Source organism: Myotis brandtii, unplaced genomic scaffold (assembly GCF_000412655.1).
Source record: "Myotis brandtii unplaced genomic scaffold, ASM41265v1 scaffold111, whole genome shotgun sequence".
Classification (NCBI taxonomy): Eukaryota; Metazoa; Chordata; class Mammalia; order Chiroptera; family Vespertilionidae; genus Myotis; species Myotis brandtii.
In genome coordinates, this window is record NW_005353789.1 from 3,121,816 (window position 1) to 3,141,909 (window position 20,094).

The following is a 20,094-nucleotide window of genomic DNA, read 5'->3' on the forward strand; positions in this document are numbered from 1 at the left end:
TAAAAGAAACAAAGTTGGAGGAATCCTATTACCTATTTTTAAAACCTACTAACAATGTGTTGTTCACAAAATGATAGACACATAGGTTAATGGAATAGAATAGAAAAACCATAAGAAACAGACCCACACATATATGGACAGTTGGTTATTGACAAAAGTACTTCAAAATCCAATGGAGAAAAGATGGCCTTTCAACAAATAAATGTCAACAACTGGAAATCCAAATTTAAAATAAAATTTTTTCACTCTTACCTTGCAAAATACACAAAATATAATTTAAATGAATTATATATTTAAAAACAAAACCTAAAACTCTAAAAGTCTTAAAGAAAATAAAAAGAAAAATTATGTGTGATCTTGGAATATTCAAAAATTCTTATAATACATACATAAAACTGAATGATAAAGAAAAATTGATAACTTGAATTTCATCATAATTATAATTTTCTACTATTTGAAACATAGTGTTAAGAAAATTTAAAAAAAATACTGCACAGAGAGGAATAAAATATTTTCAAAATGTGTATTGGGCAAAGAACTTGTAATTAGAATATACAGAGAGCACTTATAATCAATAAGAAGACATTTCACCAAAGAAGAGATATGATGGCAAATTAGAGGCCCGGTGCACGGATTTGTGCACCTGTGGAGTCCCTCGGCCTGGCCTGTGGGGATTGGGCCATATCTGGCTCTCCGACATCCCCCAGGGGATCCCAGATTGTGAGAAAGCAGGGCTCCCTCCTCTCTGGTTCTGAGTTTGTCACCTGAGAACTGCACCTGCCAAGTCACTGCAGTTCAGCAGCTCCTGCATTGAGCATCTTCCCCCTGGTATTCAGTGCGCGTCATAGCTACCAGTCAGATGGTTGAATGGTTGTACGGTCGCTTGGGCTTTTTTATATAGAGATAAGCACATGAAAGGATGCTAAGCATCTTCGGTCAGTAGGGAACTACACTGACAGTCTTGACAAAAGTATTAGCAGCTAAACTACTCCCATCCCTTCTTTCCTCCTTTATAGCCTCTGCCTTGTGGCTACTTCACCCAGCTGGCATGAACCTCAATGGAGGAGAGATGAGAGATGAGGTTTACATCACAGTGAAAACAGAGATGGTTATGAAGCAAAGGTTGAGGGAACAGGAGAATGAAGAACCTGGCCACCACCACCACCAACAACAACCAAGTAACTATGGAAATGAGTGGCCTCTAGCTGGCACAGAGACAAAAGCTTCAGTAAGGGAACAGGTGCAAATTAAAACAAAGAAATAAGGAGAATGACTTGTGAGAGAAGTACCATAGAATTGAGGCAAAATGGATGTGTCCATCTTCATACTCCTTTCTGTCTGATTAACTCTTACTTATTCTTGAAGAGTAAATTTAGCAGTCACGCCTTAAGGCGAGCCTTCTCTGCTCTTCACAGCCCCCCAAATCCTGACATAGTACTACTTCAGGGGGTCACCACAGCACCTATGACAACATCTATTATTTTCTGTTGGAATTGCCTTTTTATTGAGATATAATTCACCTACAATAAAATTCAAACTTTTAAGGTATACAATGGTTCCTAGTACATTTACAAAGTTGTGAAATCATCATTGATATCTAATTCCAGAACATCTTATCATCCCCAAAAGAATCCCCATACCTGGTAGCAGTCATTCTCTATTCACTCTTCCTTCAAACCACAAATCTACTTTCTCTCTATAGAAATTTACTTATTCTGGACATTTTATATAAATGGAACTATACAATACATAGCCTTTTTGTCTGGCTTCCTTTGCTTAGCCTAATGCGTTCACTTAAATATATTTTTTTATTGGTTTCAGAGAGGAAGGGAAAGGGATAGAGAGATAGAAACATCAATGATGAGAGAGAATCATTGATTGGCTGCCTCCTGCATGCCCCCTACTGGGGATCAAGCCCACAACCTAGGCATGTGCCCTTGGCCAGAATTGAACCTGGAACCTTTCAGACCACAGGCCAATACTCTATCCACTGAGCCAAACCGGCTAGAGCAGTGATTCACTGCTTTTTATGGCTGAATACTATTTCATTTAATCTATATACCACATTTTTTAATCCATTCATCAGTCGATAGATACTTAGATTGTTTCATTTTATGGCCACTATGAATAATGTTTCTATGATCATTGGTGTATAATTTTTTAGTGAATCTATGTTTTCAGTTCCCTTGGGTACATACTTAAGAGTTCAATTGCTGGGTCATATGGCAACTCTATTATCTAACTTTTTGAAGAACTGTTTTTCATTTTATATTCCACCAGCAACATAACTGTCTTTCATTTATCTAACCCTCAAATTTCTTGAGACTAGGACTTAAGTCATACGCTATCCCCTGCACCTAACATAGTGCCTAATGCAGTATGGTTGTCTATGAGTATTTGCGAAGTGAATTACTAAATATCCCAGAATAATTTTCTTTGCCTTATGCCTTCTTCTAGAAAAGTAATTATCAAAATACCCCTTCTTGATATCTCTAACTTTCATCTATCCAGACTCTTTCCTCTATCAAACTATTATAAGTAATGACATACTCTTAGGTGCCAGCACTTCATGAAATGGGTGCTCTCTGATTGCTAGAACAGATGTGATCTAGTTGAGGCTGCTCCCTACACATTAGAGAAGTTAATGTAAGATAATCCAATAGCAGAAACAAGTATTTCCAAGTTGGTACCGGTTGGTAAGCAGTCACATGTTCTTGCATATTTTCAAAGTGATCATCTAGCAAATACAGGCACAGGTCATGTGTGGCTCTAGAACACGCTCTCCTAGCCCAGCTGCCAATAGCATACAATGGATCTGGCAGGGAAGGGAACAAAGTGACTCCCACATGGGGCAAGAGGAAACATATGGAGCCCACCCATTACAGAGGGATGCTGAGAAGATCTGAAGATGAAAGGGCCTTCCAATTCTAGCAGCTCTGGGTAGGGATTAATCTCCCATGACTGGCACTTAAGTCCTCTAATGACTTCCAGCTCTGGCCAGTTAAAGAGTCTATTGCATAGAGTAAATATCCACTTTGATCCTCAAACACAAAATGGACATGTACATGGATAAAATTTACATTTTAAACATAACAAAACTCATCTTGATATGAAATAGGATACATCTCTAATAAAATATGAATATACACTAATTCCTCATAAAATCCCACAAATATCTTCTTCCCCGGACAAATGAGCATCTATATATATAAAAGCCTAAATGACCATCACAACGGAACAGATGACCAAACAGGCTGTGTGGGGCAACCAGGCTGGCAGGGGGCTTAGTGAGGGGCAACCAAACAACTGAGCAGCAGACTGTGTGGGGCAACCAGGCCGGCAGGGGGGTTAGTGAGGGACGACCAATCGACTGAGCAGCAGGCTGCATGGGGCGACCAGACCTAGGTGGGGCAGTTGGGGGTGACCAGGCTGGCGGGGGAGAGGGGCAGTTGGGGGCAACTAGGCTGGCAGGGGGGCAGTTAGGGGTGACCAGGCAAGCAGGGGGGGGCAGTTAGGGGCGATCAGGCAGGCAGACAGGTGAACATTTAGGAGCCAGTGGTCCCAGATTGTGAGAGTGATGTCCTGGGGATCGGGCCTAAACCGGCAGTCAGACATCCCCCAAAGGGTCCCAGATTAGAGAGGGTGCAAGCTGGGCTGAGGGGACCGCCCCTTCCCATGCATGAATTTCGTGCACCGGGTCTCTAGTTTATTGATATTTACAGAAGACTTCCTTGATGTTTTATGCAAGACACATCACATTGTACACATGTACTTTGCATCATTTCAATTTTGTAAGAATAAAAGTTAAGTGTAATTCTGTGGAATACATTTTTGAAGCTTTAAATAAATTACCTGTGGTAAATAGAATGACCCCTCCAAGGATGCCCATGAATTCTTATAACCTGTTAGTATGTTACATTACATGGCAATAGAGAGTTGCAGATGTAATTAAGGTCACAGACTTTAAAATAGGGAGACTATCCTGGATTATCTAGACAGACCCTGAGTGATCACATGAACTCTTACAAGGAGAGATCTTCCTCTGACTAGAGTCAGGAAAGATGCTGCAGAGGGGAAGTCAGATTTGAAGGGCGAGGGAATCTTGACCCATTCTTGATGGTGGGGGACCCATGTGGAAAGCATAAGAAGGAATGGGCAGCCTGTAGGAGCAAAGACCAGTGCCCAAATGACAGTTGACAAGGAAATCTGATCCCAATCCTGTACTCCCAAGGAGCTAAATTTGGCCAGCCACTTGAATGAGTGTGGAAACAGACTCATCCTCAGAGCCTCCAGGCAATAACTCTGTCCAGCCAGAATCAGGATTTCAACCTTGATATATTGAGCAGAGAATCCATCTGAGCCACTATACTCTGAATTCTGACCTACAGAGCTATGAATAAATAAATACAGTTGTGTTCTTTTAAGCTACTGTTTGTAATAGTGTGCTATGGCAGCAATAAAAATTAATATATTACCAAGTATCAGTATATTAAATTCCAATATTCTATGGTTCTGAACTACAATAACCACTAGAACAATCAATTAAAACTGTACATTCCCAGAACCAATTTATATTCCACTACAAAATGCTATCCTATTAATAAAAGCCTATGTGGTCGTCACATCCTCATCTGTGATGTCCTCATGCCGCAACGAGCTATCACCAGGAGGCTGAGTGTGCACCAGGCGCACACGGGTGGGCGGGGCTGTGTGGGAGTGTGGGTGGGTGGGGCTTTGATGCTGCATGCGTGGGGCAGAGGCGGGGCCGCAGCTCCAGCCTACCTTTTTGGGGAAATCCGTCAAGGAGCCCGGATGCGTGGGCAGGGCCTACCTCTTTGGGGCGATCGATTATGGGGCTCCTGCACTGTGAGAGGGCACAGGCCAGGCTGGGGGACCCCCCACCCGTGCACAAATTTCATGCACCAGGCCTCTAACTTTTTATAATAAATAGATAGACGATTGCTACTCATAATTACTGGATACTTCTTAAAATGTTATCTAGGAACAATACACCTATTTCTAAGTAATTATCCTTTCCAACTTTTACAACTTTAGCATTCATTTTTAAAAGGAAATAGATAACACTTAGTCAAGTCTTTATAAAATTGTTTTACCAGTTTCATACAGTTCACTTTAGGTGTACCACTCCATAATATGTTCAATATATTTTATTAGATTCATATTTTATATAACCATATCTTAGTCACAGTAACAAAAGCCAGTGATCATTAATAGAGTTGAATAAATCAATGTTTATAAAAATGTGAGAACATAATGATGCCAAATCTCTACAGGTCTCAGAAGTACAACAAATTCTAAGGCAAAAGTCACTCATAACACACTTCAGGATATTTCAACTTCGACCCGCCATAATCAGTGCTTTCAAATTACAACAATGACAACAAAATGAGTTTTTCCAGGGGCTCTACACTTACTATAAAATCTAGATTTGGAACATGGACACTTACTTTTTCTGAGTTCGCTCAGCCAGCCTTGCAATCTCAATAGCTGCCTTCCTTGTTTCAAAATCTTCCCTTTTCACCACCTCTCCAGTCCCTCGGTAGCCCAGCTCCACCAGCTGGCGGGCCAGGCCTTCATCCTACAGAGAATACCAATTGTTAGATTTGTAGGAGAATTAGACATCTTATTTTATCCAGTGCATACTGATTAACTGTTTTAAATGAAATATCTAATGTATCACTTCAAAATGATATAAGATCTATTAGATATGAAAAGTTAGAATTCTAACAATACTATACTTTTATAAACATCTGATTTGTCATCCCTTTCCCACAGATGTAAAATGAAAAATAAATCAATCACTAAGTTTTCTCAAAGGGATTAGAAGACAAAAGTCTGTTGTGTTTTTAATCAATTTATGAGAACAGCTGTAGATAATTAATAGAGAATCTTTAAAACAATAAAATTAGAGACAATAGTAGTACTCATACAAAAAAGACTTAAAAAACAACAATCACACAGAAACAGAATTGGGTTGCTTTCAGAAAATTCAACATTTCAGAGACTTACTTCCTTGAAGTAAATTAACTGATGACACAGGGCATTATGACTTCAAACACAAAATAAAGAGCAGATGAATTTCCTATTTAAATAAAAAGATATTGTTTCCATATAATGTTGGCACCCATAAAAACAGAAAAGTAGAAACACAAGATGACCACAAAAGGCTTCAAATTGAAAAAAAATTTTCCCACAATACGTTGGGCCTTTATATTTTAGTTACTTTGAGAATTGTCTCACACATATTTGTCACTTGCATAGCATATTAAAACATATTGTTTCTCATAAGTCGAAGAGGTGTCAATTTATCTGAAGTTACTAATATAAAGACTAAAGTAGCCCTGGCCAGTGTGGTTCAGTTGGTTGGAGTTGGAAAGGAACCCTTCAGTGCATAGGTTCCTTTCTTGGTCAGGGAACATACCCAGGTTGTGGTGTTCGATCCCCAGGATCCTCAGTCAATCCCTAGTCCAGGCAGAGACAACCAATCGATGTTTCTTTCTCTTTCTCTCCCCCTCTCTCGTTTTCCCCCCTCTTTCTCAAAAATCAGTAAAAACATATCGTTGGGTAAGGATTAAAAAATCAAAAAGACTAAAGTATTACATAAAAATATGTATAATGTAATAATAGTCCTTATATGATCATCTTAATTAAATATAAAATACCTAAAATACAGTGAAAACAGGATATATATCATTGCTAAAGACCCTTACTTAATACATCACTGTTGAATGCAAGAACTGTCAAATAGGATTAAATGAAAAAGTATAGCATGCATGGTTAATAATCTATTCAACCCATAATGGCTATTTTAAAGTTCAAATTATTGGAGCAAAACCAAAAAAATATATACTATCAACCTAGAAAATTGCTACTTTTCTTTGCTAAACATTAAAAGCAAATACTACACTCTGTGTAGCAATGTGGATACATTTGCCAAGCTAATATAGTGCAAAGCACCAGGTCTTGTCCAGGCTGTTTGCCTTCTTCCTGACTTGTTCCCCTGCCTACTTTACTTGCCTTCCCTAGTCCCTTCAGTGTGAACCACAAAACTGGGCAAATGTCTCCACCTAGTGGAATTCATATTTAATAGAAAAAGCAGTTAAATATGAATGCCACAACACAAAATTTTGATGATTTGAGTGCAAATTTTCTTAAATATATTATTAAAAGTGAGTTTATGGGAAGAACTCAGCTCTGTGAGACTCTGAGGGTCTTCTAGCAGAATGGAAATGGCTTGTGGTCAATAGAGTATTTTATATAGCAAAGACCATTTGAAAGTTGCTGTATTAATTTTGTGGGTAGTGAATTATGCATTCCTGTGTGCCTTACATGGGCCACACAAAAATTATTTGGATAGTTCTGCACTCATCTCCATTAATGTATATTGTAACAAATGGTGTGATCTACTTAGAAAACAAGTAGAGTTGAAGTTGGTTGCCTCACTTAATTGCCCTAACTGGTAGAATCGTGAGTCATCTCTCCGGTTTAAATGCACAACTATCTTTAAAGAAATTGAGAAATAAAATATTTTATTGATTTACATACTTAGCATTTCTGGGGCTTTCCATTCCTTTGTGTAGATCCAGGTCTCCTATGATATATGATTTTCCTCTCACCTAAAAATCTTTGTTTAACATTTCTTGTAGTTCAGGTCTGCTAACAACAAATTACCTTGGCTTTTGTTTGACTGAAAAAAAAACATTTATTTCACCTTAATTTTTGAAAGACATATTTTCTGAATTATTAGTGCTGCAGGTTGACTTTTTACTTTTCAACACTTTAAAGATGTCATCCCATTGTCCCATGGCTGGTATTTTTTTAAATATGTGTGTGTTTCTTTTTTAGAGAGAGAGGGAAGGAGAGAGAGAGAAACATGGGTTGCCTTCCATATGCACCCAACTGCCCATTCACCACCCACCAACCCACAGACTGGGCATCTGCCCTGACTGAATTCAAACTGGCGACCTTTTGGTGCACTGGTCAATGCTCAACCAACTGAGCCACACTGGCCAGGGCTATTTCTGAAGAGAAGTGTTCAGTCTTCCCTGTCTTTGTTTTATTCTACTCTAGAGACCTGGTGCACACAAATCATGCACTGGGGGGGAAGGTTCCTCAGCCCGGCCTGTGCCATCTCTCAGTCTGGGAGCCCTCGGGGGATGTCCAACTGACAGCTTAGTCCCTGGGGAGCGGGCCTAAGCCAGCAGTAGGACATCCCTCTTGCAGTCTGGGACCCTGCGCTCCTTACTGCCCGCCTGCTTGCTGCTCCTTACCACTCAGCTCGCTGCTCCTTAGTGCTGCTGTGGAGGCGGGAGAGGCTCCCACCACCACTGCTGCGCTCACCAGCTGTGAGCCAGGCTACTGGCTGAGTGGCACTCCCCCTGTGGGAGCACACTGACCACCAGGGAGCAGCTCCTGCATTGAGCATCTGCCCCCTGGTAGTCTGTGTGCATAATAGTGACCAGTCGTTCTGCCATTTGGTTGATTTGCTTATTAGGGTTTTATTATATAGGATAGAGGCTTGGTGCATGAATTCATGCACTGGTGGAGTCCAGCTGGTCCACCCCTGATGGTGGCCATCGGGGGCAGGCCAGCTGGGGTGAGGGACCGTGGGCAGTGCTAGCCAGGGCGAGGGGGTCACAGACAGTTTGTCGGCCAGCCCTGCCCCCAATTAGAGTGGGATGCCCGCTCTGGGGCAGAGCTGGCCAGGGGTAGGGGCTACAGGCTTTCTGGTCATTCTGCCATTCGGCCAATTTGCATATTGCCCTTTTATTATATAGGATGTGTCCTACTTTACAATCCTTTAAGATTTTCTATTTATTACTGATTTTCAGCAGTTTTAAGATATTCCTTGAAGTGATTTCTTTGTTTATTCATTTATTCTGCTTAGAATGCTTAGTACTCCTTGGCCCTATACATTTACAGTTTTCACAACATTTGAAACCTTTTTTAATCATTAGTTTTTCCAATATATTTTATTCCCTACTTCCCTCTGATTCTTCTGGGATTATACTTACGTTTTTGTGGGAGGTTTTTTTTGAAGGAAAGCATATCATTTTTTTATTAAATCTAATAGTTTGGAGTATAATAGTTCATTTTACTAAAAACAAGTAATTACTTGTTAGACAAAGTATGTAAACAAGGCAATAATATTTTATTAATTGTTAATGTGGTTTTTTTTCTCATGTGATCATGAGTCATTAACATTTGGATGTTTGAGGTTTGTGAGTTTTAGCTATAGGGAGGCATCATGCAAAACAGAACCCAGAGACAGAGACCCTGAAGAGAAGGCTTCGTTACTCTACACGAGCTGTAAGACATGTGGCAATGCCAGGCCCCAACCAGTGGGCAGCAAATGTGGAAGTCTTCATTCTGAATAGATGGCTATATTTTACTGGGACAATTTTAGAAACCTCCCAGCTGCTGGAAGAAACACCTAACCCTAAGGATGTGCAATAGAATGGTGCCTTTGGGTTGCTCTGGTTTTGGACTTTGGCAGACAGTTCCTTGTCAGAAGCCAGCAGGTCACTGCCCCAGCCCTACAGGTTCCTGGAAAGCTATAGATTAGTGGCTATATTTGCACAGTTTACTCCCTGTACTGGTTTCTGGCTGTACCACACACATACATACACATACACACACACGATGTGAGGGTAGATCAGGATTGGGTTTTGTTCATGGAGGAGTCTGGGACAGGGGGCAACTGGGGCAGCCAGGTGTTTCTCATCCAAAGAAGAAAAAAAAAAGAAAATGCTTGTGGCCACTGGAATGCTTGACATTGCCCCACAGGCTGCTGGGTTCAGTTGGTTTTTATTTGTGTCATTTGTTATGTTGTTTATTACTGGAGAACAATTGTTGTAGCTCAATCTTGGATTTCTGTACTGAACTCGTTGATTTGTTCTAATAGGGTTCCAGTTAATTTTCTTGCATTTTCATGGCAATCATACTGCCTATAACTAATAATATTCTGACTCCTTCCAAGTATTTATGACATTTTTCTAGCATTGTTCTGGTCAGATTGTCAATAAAAAAATAAGATGCTGATTCAAATGCTGAAATGTTTAACCACTAAATAAGAAGTTTACTACAACTGTTTGTTATATACTCTTTATCAAGTTAAATTAGTAAGTTTAGAAATTTACCCTATGCTTTTCTGCATCTATAGATATTATCAGGTTATTTTCTTTTTTAATTTATTAGTGTCATAAGCTCATCCTGTGATAAATCACACTATTCTTACTGTAATTTATTATCCTAATATATAAAAGCCCAGGGTTGTAACAACCAATCACAAGGAAGGCTGACCAACCCAGAAGTCCTTCAGCCAGCGCTGGGTTGCCAAGGTGACCCAGCACTGACTGCCCCGCTGCAGCCTGACTTCCCAGGAGGCTGAGACCCAGAGAGAGAGGCAGGGTCTGATCCGCAGCCTCAGTGGCAGCTGTTGATCAGTACTTGCCTCTCTCTTTCTCTCCCTCTTTCTTTCCAGGCTTTACCAGCAGCCAGGCCTTTCTTTCTCTCCCGGCCTCCAAGGGGGCTGCTGTTCATCCCTGCCCCTCTGATTAGGCCCAAAGATAGGCCTGGAGATGCTGACTGGCATAGGAACCAACCAATCAGAACTAAATGTGAATTCTGTGAAGAACCAATAGCTGTCTAGGAGGTGGAGCTTTTGATGCTGACTGGCATAGAAACTGACCAATCAGAATCAAATTGGCCAGCAGAGGAGGGCAGTTGGAGGTGAGATCAGGCCTGCAGGGGTGGGCTGTTGGCAGGGGAGGGCCATTCGGGGTGAGATCAGGCCAGCAGGGGAGGGCAGTTGGGGGCAACAAGGCTGGGAGGGGAGGGCAGTTGGGGGCAATCAGGCAGGCAGGCAGAGGCAGTTAGGGGCAACTAGGCCAGCAGGGGAGGGCAGTTAGGAGTGATCAGGCAGTCAGGCAGGTTAGCAGTTAGGAGCCAGCAGTCCCAGATTGTGAGAGGGATGTCTGACTGCCGGTTTAGGCCCAATCCCACAGGTTTAGGCAGTTGGACATCCCCCAAATGGTCCCCAATTGGAGAGGGTGCAGGCTGGGCTCAGGGAACCCCCCCTCCATGCACGAATTTCATGCACCAAGCCTCTAGTTTCTTAATATAATCCTGGGTTCATTTTACATTTCTTTTCATCCAGTTTGTAAGTAAAATTCATCTTTAGCTTTTTATTTTATGCTATCCTTTTCTGAATTGAGGTCAGGATTACACAAGTCTGATAAAATTATTTAAGAAAATTAAAATTACATCCTTTCCTTTTTAATTAAATCAGACATAAATAATTCTGCTTATGAAAATTAAAACATGGAAGATATAGTCAATTTGTATTGTGTCAGCTTAGCTAAGCTAGAACTTAGTTTCCCATCTTCACTTCGCTAGATCATTTCAGGTGAGGTTGGGCCACAAGAGACATTGGCAATAGATTGGGAAGGCAGAAGAGAAGAAGCAGCCATATTGTTCTAGCTCTTGTAGGACCTTCTCTGTCAGCTTCCCCTACTCCTGGCCCAGATGCCTGTGCATGTCCAGCTCTATGACTAAACCTGGCAGCATGTCCTGCAGATCACCCATATCATCAAAGTTAAAGGTGGAAGAGGGAGGGCCTGATATGAGTTCCAGTTTGTCCTGTGAATTCTAGCTCTTCCTTGTGGATCTCAGTTTGACCTTGCTTCCCCCACTTCTCATGCACCTTTCCCTCGTGGCTCTCTATCCTATGACTTTCAGCTCCAGCACCAGACACCAAAGAAACAGCTTGCTTAGACTATTTAAACAGTTCTCATTATGTCAGATCAAATCTCTGTAAAAATATGTACATGTGACACACACATATATGTGTTTAGGTGTATTCTGCTTCTCTGATCGAACCCTGAATGATTCACAATTAGATACTGGTAATGGTTCTAGAGCAATAGAAATTTAAGGACGGGTTCTCTAAACTGGCCCTAGGTTACCTGGAATTAGTTCTCTGAGCTTATTAAACACATTTAGAGCCCTGTTTACAGTGGTAGAGAGTACACTGTAATCCATGGAATGTAGAGGCAAAAGTTACTTATAACCTCTAGATATCTGCAATGAAGACAAGGCTTTGGGTACCCAAGTGTTGGCTGCCAGAAGACATTTTAGTGCCAATAAGAAATGTAAGTGTGCCAAAAGCCTTAAAGGAAGAAAATGAGGAGCTCAGGGCTTGGGTATAAGCAGGCCACTTAGCAGCAGGTTAGTTACATAAACCACTCTGGTCATGAAAGGAGAAAATATCTGGTACAGTTTCATAATTTTTAAGAGCTTTTTTCCATAAATGATTTCTATTGTGCTATACACATATGCAACCCTTTCATATAATTATTGATTATTTTAGTGCCCATTTAAAAAAATTGCTTGTTTGTTATATTTTCTAATTTTTCTATTAAATTTTATATATTTCTTATTGATTTATAGAGCAGTATTCTAGATAGCAAGTTGAGTACACATTTTGCAAATATGTATTCTTGGGCAGTTTCTTATCTTTTGACTTATTTATGATATATTTTGTCATACAGAGATAAAATTTTTGGCTAAGAAATTACATATCAAACCTTAATAAAGTACATAGAAAACATTGCATCAATGCACTTACCAAAAAAAAATAAAGTTTGAAAATAAACTAACCATTCAACTAAAAAAAGTAGAGAAAGAAAACTAAAATCCATCTAAATAATATAGAAGGGAAAATTAATAAAACAAAAAAATGAATAAAATAGAAATGAAATTATACAAATCCAGTAAGCTCTGTATATGAAAGCCAAGAATGTATTCTTTAAATAAAAAAAAAAATAGCCCTGGCTGGTGTGTTTAATGGTTAGAGCATTGGCCCATGCCCATGCACCTAAGGATTTCAAGCTAGATCCAAGTCAAGGTCACCTGGGTTGCAGGCTCCATCCCCAACCTGTTAGGGCACATGTGGAAGGCAACGAATCAATGTGTCTCTCTCCTCTCTCCCCCCCTCCCCCACCCACCCCTCTCCCTTCCTCCCTTCTGCTCTCTAAAAATTAATGGGAAAAAATTCTCTGGTGAGGATTAAATAAATAAATAAATAAATAAATAAACAAACCAATAAAATAGATTACCTTGGCCAAGCTTGATGGTGGAAGGAACGGAGGGTGGGCAGAAATTAAGGTAGTTCTATAAATTTCATGGTAGAAAACTAAAGAGGGTTCCAGCCTGGATTAACTCTTCTTTGTTGACTTTAGGAGGTGAGGTCATGTACTAACCAGTCAGAAGTGTGAAGAGAGTAAAGATAGTTTTAAAAAGTTGGTGGCAGAGGGTGTGTGTGTGTGGGGGGGCGGGTGGTGGTGGAGCGAAGGGCATCAACAGGCAATTCACAAAAGAAATGCAAATGGCCAAGAAATATTTAAATAGATGATCAACCTTACTAATATTCGGGGAAATTAAAATTAAAACAATGAGATTTTTTGCAAACAAACAAAAGGTGTCTCATTTACTGCTGGTGGGAGAGTAAGTGCCTACTCCAGAGAGCACTTTGACCTTGTCTATTTCAGGTTATTGAGTCCATGTTTTAATATATTTACAACTGCACACAAGGAGGATGTACCAAAGATGTTCATTTGACTGTTGTTTCTGAAAAATTTATAAGGAAAATGAATTTCTAAAGAACCAACCTAAGCAAACAATGGAATCAATGCAACAACTTTTAAAGAATAAGGAGAGCTCTACAGTGACATTAAAATGTCTCCAAAATTTAATGTTAGATTTTTTTAAGTTACAGAATGATATTGATATTACCATTTATGTAGAAAATAACAACTAAGAATAATATATATCCACATATAATGAAAATATTTATATATAATAAAAATATATAATTTTTGAGGACTACTCATATGTATGCAAGAAGAGGAAAGATATTGGGGTGAAGTTCAGTCCTTGCTTGTTGCATCTAGGCTCAGAACAACAAATACTTATCATCCCCTACCTCCACCATCCAGTCTAGATTACCCTCACTCTCAACTAATGCCTCTGCTAGTCTTGGTAACCTATCTAGTGGCATGAACCAGACCCCCATTCCTGAGGGATCTCAACCACTGGTCACAAAACCCTTCCCAGTTTCTGCTGTTCTCAAATTGGACCACTCCACTTCCAGTGATTACCTATTGACTATTTTGCAGTTCTTCTTTTGGGGTCTTTTAGATGCCCCATTGTTTTCTCCACTTTTCTCACCCATGGGTGGTGATACCTTCTTGGTGTCATGGCTATGATGGTTTCTCCCCATCTGCTTTTATGTTAGGGTTCACAGGAATAACCCTCAACTACTTGTGTCAATGTTTTTCTATGGTTTTTTGGGTTTTCGATCCAGCTGTTCTTGGCTTCTGGATCATCCTATTCTCTTTATTCCCTCCTACCTTTCTGACCCCCTTTCACATTTCCCTTTGTCAGCACCATCTCCATGCACATGCCTTAAGAAATGGTTGTTCTCCCACATATTGTCTTCAGCCCCCGGTCTTGTCTCACTCTACGCACTCTCCTGGGTTATATCCCTGGCTCCACTCTTGTCTCCTCCCAGCAGCAGCTTTTGAAGTCAATATGAATAAAAATTGAATGGAACATACTTTTTATACACAGAATATAGATTTTAGGGGATTGTTTGAGACACTGAGGATGATATCAGGATCTTGGCATTCTAATGGTATCATTATGAGAAAGTGTTAGAAGTGTTGTGCATACGGCATTCTTGGTTCAGTTTCCTTCTCTGATCATCAGAATTCATGTCCTGAGAAAAATACATCTTTTTACTTGGGGAGAAATACCTCTGTGAACTTACTGAAAGAAAAATATATGACTCTTCTTAGGCAGAGAGAAGCTAATTTATGCCATTTCTTTCTATTGACTAAACAAAAGAGTGTAGCTGATTCTGAACTATGTTAATTAAGATATTTCATAAAGAACAGTATTTACTCTGTACCTTGATGCAATAAATACAATGGTTGCTTGTTACTTGGCTTATTGTTTAATCATGGTACATTATGTTACTAAGCTATTTCCTAGAATCTTAATCAATGCCTGGCAAATAATTTTAAGATTATATCTAAAAAGCTTAATTTGTATGATTTATTTATTTTCTAAATAATGGGAAGATAATCTCCAAATAAAACTTCCACATTGCTAATCTCTGTACATAATTTAGCCATAATGGGGATCCATTCATCAGATAAATTTTAAAATGATTCTAATAATACCCCTTGATTTGTTATCTGAGAAAAGCAATTAATGTATCACTTTTAGTTGTCCAGTGGTCACAGAGAGCCATTGTAATGAAGGTACTGTGTGTATTTAATGTAGAAGAATTACCAAGAAAGAATCTGGGAAACCCACAGTGGAAAAAAATATTGTCAAAACTTTCAAAGATTCATATATTGATTTAGAGCAGTGGTTCTCAACCTTGGCTGCACATTAGAATCACCCAGGTGATTCTAATGTGCAGCCAAGGTTGAGAACCACTGCTTTAGAGGATTGGTTGAATTAGGTAAGATAATATCAACTCCCAAACCAAATACTGTTATTTGGGTTAGCAGAGATAACAATTAATCTAATTGTTAATGCTGCTATAAATTTATCAAGATAGTGTATAGGTATCTAGTAAAATGAGAGCATGATAGACATAGAATGAGAAGCATCTTTTATCCTCCTTAACCAGCTCATCAGATAGTTAACTGGTGTCAGTCTTCATTTTTTTTTCTCCTACTCCTTTCCTTCCTAATCAAGCATCATATAAAAAGCATTGTGGTCATTATATTCATACACTACTGTATACTTATAGTGGTCTGAGATGTTAAATGATAATATAGAAGTTAGGGTCATGACAAGCAAACTCAAAAGAGATGATTAGAAGAATAAAATTACAATTTACAAAGATATGGACAGGATCCATGGAAACCATCATGGGATGGTGAAGCATCCTTGGACTAGCAACAGTGGGAAGTCCTTAATAACATTAGGCCTAAAAGGAGATTGGAGAGGAAACAGTTCCTACAACAGGGAGTGCTGCCAGTGCCTGGAAAGAGTGCTGTAGCTGATGAAATGAGAAGTTGGCCAAATCTAAGAATTCAGCAGCAACCAAACTACAACCAGGAGGAAGATGACAGGAAATAAATCCTCTGACTACTCTCTTCCAGCCCTCTGGTCTCCTATTGGCTGAAACAAACCCAAAGCCAAAAAAAGCCTGGTTAATGACCTCAGAGAATATCTACTGGGAGCACAAATGAGAGTGGAGAAGGACAGACCAAGATATTGGCGTAGGCAAATGCCTGTACTCACTGCCTCCCACAACCACATCAAAATTACAACTAAAATACAGAACAACCATCATCCAGAACTGCCGGAAAGCTGGCTGAATGGAAGTCCTACAAGTAGAGAAATGAAGAGGAAAGCACACAGAGACTGGTAGGAATTGCAGAGGTGCAGAATGGGCTGGTCTGGCACCCACATGTGGTGCTTTTTTAATCAAGAGGGAGATCGTCTCTGTGGAGCCCAGAGGAGCAAGGGGTCCCAGCCCCACACCAGAGTCACAGCCCAGGGTTTCAGAGCTGGGAAAAGAAGTCCCTGTAACTACAGGCTGTAAAAAACAGTGCAAATTGGGGCTCAATGACACAGAGGCTGCTAGAGACCCCGCTGCTCCCCTTAAATGGCTGGCACACAAACTGAACTTACAAGGTCCTGCTTCCTCCAAGCTCCAGTGCCAGGGCAAGGTTCTCAGGGACACAGACACATATGAGGAGGAACTGGATTGTCTGGCATCGGGGCAGGAACTCAGGGGTGGCTTTATTCCAGGTGGAGGTGCTCACAGGAATCATTATTCCTATGCTGGGACCTTCCCAGTCACAGGGCTGACTGGCAGGCATTTCTGTTTACCCCACCCTAGTGATTCCCAGAGACCCCACCCTACCCAATTTGAAACCCCATCCAACCTGTGTGCATCTGATTTTTCATATGAATGGACTGTTCTTGCTCAGGCTAAAATCTCTCAAACAAGCTGCAGCTGGGTCAGGGAGCCACAAACCTATCAATAAAAGGCCCAAGACCTGGCACCAGCACCAGCCTGCCTTGCTTCACAGCTGGGCCTCATCTGGGCACTTCTAAACCCAATACAAAGAGGAGGAATCTGCAGATCTCTCTATAGCTCCTGCTGGGTGGCCCCAGGCAGTGGCTGACTTTACTCCTTCCTGGAGACCCAAGACCAGTGTACCCAGTAGTCAGTGTCAGACCATACCTGATTACAACTACAAATCCATAAGTGACACACTCAAGAGGCAGATTCAGTGAGCACCAAAGCCCCACTGAAGCAAGTCCTGCTCCATAAGGGTGTCTCCTGCACAGCAGCTCTCCCACTGTAGTCACAGCTAGTCCTCACAGCCAATTGGCCTGGAGGTCAATTCCTCCCAGTGACACCAACAGCAATCAAGTCTCAACTACAACAAGACTGTGCACACAGCCCACAAAGGAGTGTACCTAGAGAGTCCACCTTAGGTGATTGGGGAGGCTGAGCCACTGGGCCCTATAGAACACCTACTATACAAGGCCATTCTATCAACTCAAGGAGACATAGCAGCTCTACCCAACACATAGAAACACATACAGGGAAGCAGCCAAAATGCAGAGACAAAGAAACATGTCACAAATGAAAGAAATAGAAGAAAGCAAATTACTGGATATAGAGTTCAAAATTATGGTTATAAGGTTACTCAAGAATCTTTTAGAAACCTCCAAAGGACTTAGTGAGACTTTCAAGGATCTTAGTGAGAATGCAAAAAAAAAAAAAAAAAAAAGGAAAAGGACCAGTCAGAAATTAAGCATACACTGACTGAAATAAAGAATTTTTTTAAAAAAAGAATAATATACAGGGATTCAACAGTAGACTAGAGGATCCCGAGAATTGAATCAATGATTTGAAATATGAGGAAGGAAAAAACACCCAATCAGAAGAGCAAAAAGAAAAAGGAATCCAAAAATATGAAGATAGTGTAAGGGGCTTCTGGGATAACTTCAAGTGTACCAACATCTGCATTATGGGGGTGCCAGAAGAAGAGAGAAGAGCAAGATATTAAAAACCTATTTAAAGAAATAATGACAGAAAACTTCTCCTACCTGGTAAAAGAAATTGCTTACAAGTCCAGGAAGTGTGAAGAGTCCCAAACAAAAGGAACCCAAAGAGGACCACACCAAGACACATCATAATTAAAATGCCAAGGGTAAAAGACTAAGAGAGAATCTTAAATGCAGCAAGAGAAAAGCAGTTAGTTACCTACAAGGAAGTGCCCATATGACTGTCAGCTGATTTCTAAATGGAAACTATGCAGGCCAAAAGGGAGTGGCAAGAAATATTCAAAGTGATGAATAGCAAGGAACTACAACCAAGATTACTCTACCCAACAAAGCTATTATTTAGAATTGAAGTTCAGATAAAGAGCTTCACAGACAAGAAACAGCTAAAGGAGTTCATCACAAAACCAGTATTATATGAAATGTTAAAGGGTATTCTTGAGAAGAAGAAGAAAAAGAAGAAGAAGAAGGAGAAGAAGAAGAAGAAGAAGAAGAAGAAGAAGAAGAAGAAGGGGAGGAAGAGGAGGGGAAAAAGAAAAAGTTAAAAAATATGGGGAAGGTCAATGGGGAAAAAAAGAGATATATGTACTATGTGTAATACTTTAAACAATAAAATAAAATTGAAAAAAATATGAACAACAAAATGGCAACAAATACATATCTATCAACAATTGAATCTAAAAATCAAAATAAATAAGAAATCTAATGAACAGAATAAACTGGTGAATAAAATAGAATCAGAGGCATGGAAATGGAACAGACTGATGATTCTCAGAGGGGTTATAAAGCTCTTAATGCATAGGATATATGCATTACCTATGGACACAGACAACAGGGTGGCAAAGGCCTGGGGCTGGGTGGGAGCTATAAGAGAAAAGAAGAGGGACATCTGTAGTAATCTCAATAATAAAGATTAAAAAATAATTTTAAAAAAGAGTGGAGAAGGCTAGAGAATGATTCCAGCAAAAATAGCATGGCCATTTTGTATGTGAATCATTGGTACTAATTTTTATTGAAATTAATTGAAAACTTTTGGCAGTAGAACAATAAAAGAGTACCTGAAAGATTATAAATACTTGTAAAATGTTTGCCAATTAAATAAAACTTAGGCTGGACTATAAGCACTATACTAAAGTTAGGTGACTGAGATCAAGTCTAGAACTGATTCTTACTGAAATTCCTAGCAATTAAGGCAATATCTACTCCCATAGCTGCTTGGTGAAAGTTTATTAGTTAAACAGATAGTTGGATGAATACATGGATGCATGCATGGACAGATGGATGTATAGATGACTCATAAAAGTTTACAGACATAAAAGCCCTTGAAGCCCTAGCCATCTTGGCTCAGTGGATAGAGCATCAGCCTGCGGACTGAAGGGTCCCAGGTTCGATTCCGGCCAAGGGCACATGCCTGGGTTTCGGGCTCCATCCCCAGTGTGGGGTGTGCAGGAGGCAGCCAATCAATGATTCTCTCTCATCATTGATGTTTCTATCGCTCTCCTTCTCCCTTCCTCTCTGAATATTTTTTTAAAAAAGCCCTTGAATATAGTCTAGTCCAACTCCTTCATTTTTCAGATGAATTAATGGAATTTCAAACTGGTTTAAAATACAATAATATAGAATTAGAACCCAAATCTCATGACTCTAGGATCTTCTAACTTTAATATGCTATCTCTCATTTACCATTTAAAAATGCTCCATTCAAACCAAAGTCAATTACTGATGATCATTCCCCCCCAAAAAAGAACAAGAATCACTTTACAGAGCATGCATGTTCCATGACCCCTGACACATGCCTGCCATACTAGCCATATCCTGAAACAATTCTGAGGAGCCCGCTTGTCTCTGTGCAATCTATATGGGCAGTTAACCTGCATCCACATAAGTATTTGAGAATATAGGTCCATAGATCTAACGGCACTTAAAAACTGTCACTCCTCTCTCTCTCTCTCTCTCTCTCTCTCTCTC

General features: G+C 40.0%; 1 protein-coding gene across 1 annotated transcript in view; it reads right to left on the bottom strand.

The window, feature by feature from the left end:
* LOC102259738 (chromosome unknown open reading frame, human C4orf22) overlaps positions 1-20,094 on the bottom strand; it is a 561,692-nt gene that overhangs the window by 539,378 nt on the left and 2,220 nt on the right. Inside the window, exon 2 of the mRNA XM_005857421.1 lies at positions 5,469-5,599. Coding sequence (XP_005857483.1) covers positions 5,469-5,599 — 131 coding nt within the window. The remainder of the gene's footprint in view (positions 1-5,468; positions 5,600-20,094) is intronic.